The sequence below is a fragment of the Mus caroli genome, chromosome 6 (genome assembly GCF_900094665.2).
Source record: "Mus caroli chromosome 6, CAROLI_EIJ_v1.1, whole genome shotgun sequence".
Classification (NCBI taxonomy): domain Eukaryota; kingdom Metazoa; phylum Chordata; class Mammalia; order Rodentia; family Muridae; genus Mus; species Mus caroli.
The window spans coordinates 74,337,167-74,340,282 of NC_034575.1; the positions used below are offsets into that span (position 1 = coordinate 74,337,167).

At 36.8% G+C, this 3,116-nt stretch overlaps 1 protein-coding gene across 4 annotated transcripts in view; it reads right to left on the reverse strand.

The window, feature by feature from the left end:
* Ctnna2 (catenin alpha 2) overlaps nucleotides 1-3,116 on the reverse strand; it is a 1,082,633-nt gene that overhangs the window by 862,987 nt on the left and 216,530 nt on the right. For all 4 annotated transcript variants that reach the window (XM_021164215.1, XM_021164216.1, XM_021164213.1 and 1 more), the window contains one exon: nucleotides 2,349-2,544. In XM_021164215.1, the coding sequence (XP_021019874.1) occupies nucleotides 2,349-2,544 (196 nt within the window). The remainder of the gene's footprint in view (nucleotides 1-2,348; nucleotides 2,545-3,116) is intronic.

The following is a 3,116-nucleotide window of genomic DNA, read 5'->3' on the forward strand; positions in this document are numbered from 1 at the left end:
GAAAGAGAGGCCCATTGGACTTGCAAACTTTATATGCCCCAATATAGGGGAATGCCAGGGCCAAAAGAATGGGAATGGGTGGGTAGGGAAATGGGGGGCGCTATGGGGGACATTTGGGATAGCATTGGAAATGTAATTGAGGAAAATATGTAATAAAAATATTAAAATAAAAAAAAATGAAGGAAAGTCTAAGGGGTCACTGCAGAAACTTAACAAGGAAACGTATTACCAAAGAGGATGCACAGAGACATAGAGACTAACCAAAACTCTCTCCAGTGTAAATATGTTATGTATTTTGAGAACATTAATGGCTCCACAGGTGTAAACATTTGTCAACCTGAGCACGCCGCATCATTTTCACATGTGCACATTAGTATATATAAGAAAACAACAACAAGAAGTAATTATCTAGGGCGCAGATGCACACTGGCAGGCAGGTGTCTAACTTCAGAAAAAACACCAACTTTCAGGTGCATTTCAAACTTTAGAGGTCTCCATGCTCCAGAGACATGCACACACTCATGCTCCAAGCACACAAGGTAAAATGTGAAATATTAAACATGCTCAATTGAAGAAACAATTTGAGTGAATGCCTTATCAGTGAAGTTAACTTTTAGGAGAAAGGAATTGAATAATGGCATCAGTGTAGTGTAGAAAGTGTAGTCAGAGGCTGGGAACTTAGCTTAGTTGTTACAGCTTTTACTCCAGATTGTCAGGACTAGAATTCTGATCTCCAGAAACCCATGTAAATTTTGGATGAGTATGGTTCCTGCATGTAATTGAAGCCTTAGAAATTAGAGATGAGGGTTTCACAGAGTAAGCTGGTAAGCAAGAATAGCTATATTGGCATTCCCCAAGTTTGAGTGAGAGATAATGTCTCAATGAATAAAGTGGAAAATCAGTACAGAATGAGTCTCCACATTAATCTCATGTCCCACATACAAGAGAGCAAGTTATATGTGCTCACACACATGTAAAAGTAAATACATACATGTGCAGATCATACAAACAAGCAAGGAAGAAAACAAGTGTGTTTGCATGGAAGTAAGGGAGGCTTTTAATTTTAGATACTAAGCATTCAGCTAGGAACTGCAAAAGACAGTATAATTGAATAAACAGTATAAAAAATCATGAGTTCATTCAACAATTATTTAATGAAACATTCCTCTAGGCATTAAAAATCAATGTTCAAAAAATCATTTGGTCTACGCTTTCATTTCCATTTTGATGTGGTTCAGGACATTTTGCCTAAGGAATGGTGCTGCCTCCTGAAAGTTTAGTCTTTTCACATCCATTAACTTAGTTAAGACAATCCCTACAGATCACCAAATGAATGCAGTTTCTTACTGAGTCTCTTTTCCCTGGGGATTTTAAGTTGATAATTAAATTAAATTGTCAAATTGATAATTAAAGGCAACCATCATAAATAAGTATGTTTATTTAATTTTGTATACTATTATAGTAATTTTGTTCACAAAAATAGTGAATTCCACCCAAAATTTGTGATTTGTGGATCTGTATGTATGTATGTATGTATGTGGTGGATGTGTGGTGGATGTGTGTGTGTGTGTGTGTATGACTATTATTTAGTCATAAAACTAAAATACAATGTGTATGGTCATTGAAGACATTGTACTTAATGAAATATTCCAGAAATATGCAGTAAAATAATGCTGCAGAATCCTACTTTTGTGAAATATGAACAGTCATCAAGCAGATAAAAAGTGAGACAGAGACTTCTGGGAAGGGCATATATGAATAGTTGAATAAGTACATATTTACTTTTGTAGGAAGAAAAATGTCTAGTGATAAGTTTCTCAAAGATGTGTACAGACATACCAACACTAACTGTAAATGAACCTCAAAAACAGTTCAGATGTTATTTTTATGTTATTTTACTGGAAGTAAAAACATGTCCAAAATGTCAAATACACAGTATGCTAACTAGCTGTGAGAAAAGCTGTGGACAGAAAAGTTCATTCAAGAATCATGGGGACATTTGCTCTTCACAGTTTTATATCATTCTCCCCCATCCACTTTAAAATCCTGTGTTCAGCCATTTTATAAGGATTGAATCTTCCAAATCCATCCCCAGGTATGCGTTTGACAGGAGAATTTGTTTTCATCTTCTAAGAGCAAGCAACAGGAAGATTTCTAAGTAAAAGCAAAAGTGGGCTCTTTGAAGCCATGCTCACACTTCAACAGCAAAATACTTGTGCAAATAAGCCCAGTAAATACTGAACACAGTAAATGCAGAGAGCAGACAGTCAAAGTACTCCATTGATTCTAAAGATCAAAGTCCTGTTTACATAGCAACCTACGGGCCAGGACAGTGTTATTCCACCTACCTTGCTTCCGCACATCCTCTACAGCAGCCACCAACTCTTCTTTGAGGTCTTGGCTCTCCTTAGCGATCTGTTCACCCTTTTCCAGGAAGTTCTGAGTAGCTTGTTCTACAGATGCTGCCAGCACATGGGCTTTCTTTGACCTCCCTTTCTTTTTACCAGACGGACCTTTGTTGCTTGTGTTGACAAGCGTTGTTACCTGAAACGCAAAGGAAAAACTATAAAACCATTGTGTAAGACTTTCTAGAGATGTACCTGTTGCCTCATAATTTCAAACTATCCATTCAGGGCAGGAACAAGTGCCAGATACTCTAGAGCTATGGTTACAGGCATTTTTGAGCTGCCCAATCTGAGTGATGGAACGGAACACAGAACCTCTGCAAGAACAAGTGGCCTTAATTGCTAAGTCATAGATGTAGACCTAAATCCTTCCTAAATAATATAACCTGAGCATATATCTCAGTTACAAATTTCTTTTACCAGTGTATAGAAAACTACTTAATTTACTAATACAGCTTTTAATATCTTTCTAATAACTGGTCAACTGCTATAGACACCAGATCCTTTATTTCCCAGAGAGAAAATCTGGAGGGGAAGAGTGCTCTCAGATGTTCTATATCAATAACTGTCACTTTACAGTTTTGCTATTGAACAAGGTTATAACCACCAACACGAAAGGTAGAGTTTTATGGTCAGCCTAAATTTATATGTGTCATGGTAATACCATATAAATGCTTTAAGCTATTTATATGCCCCAATATAGGGGAATGC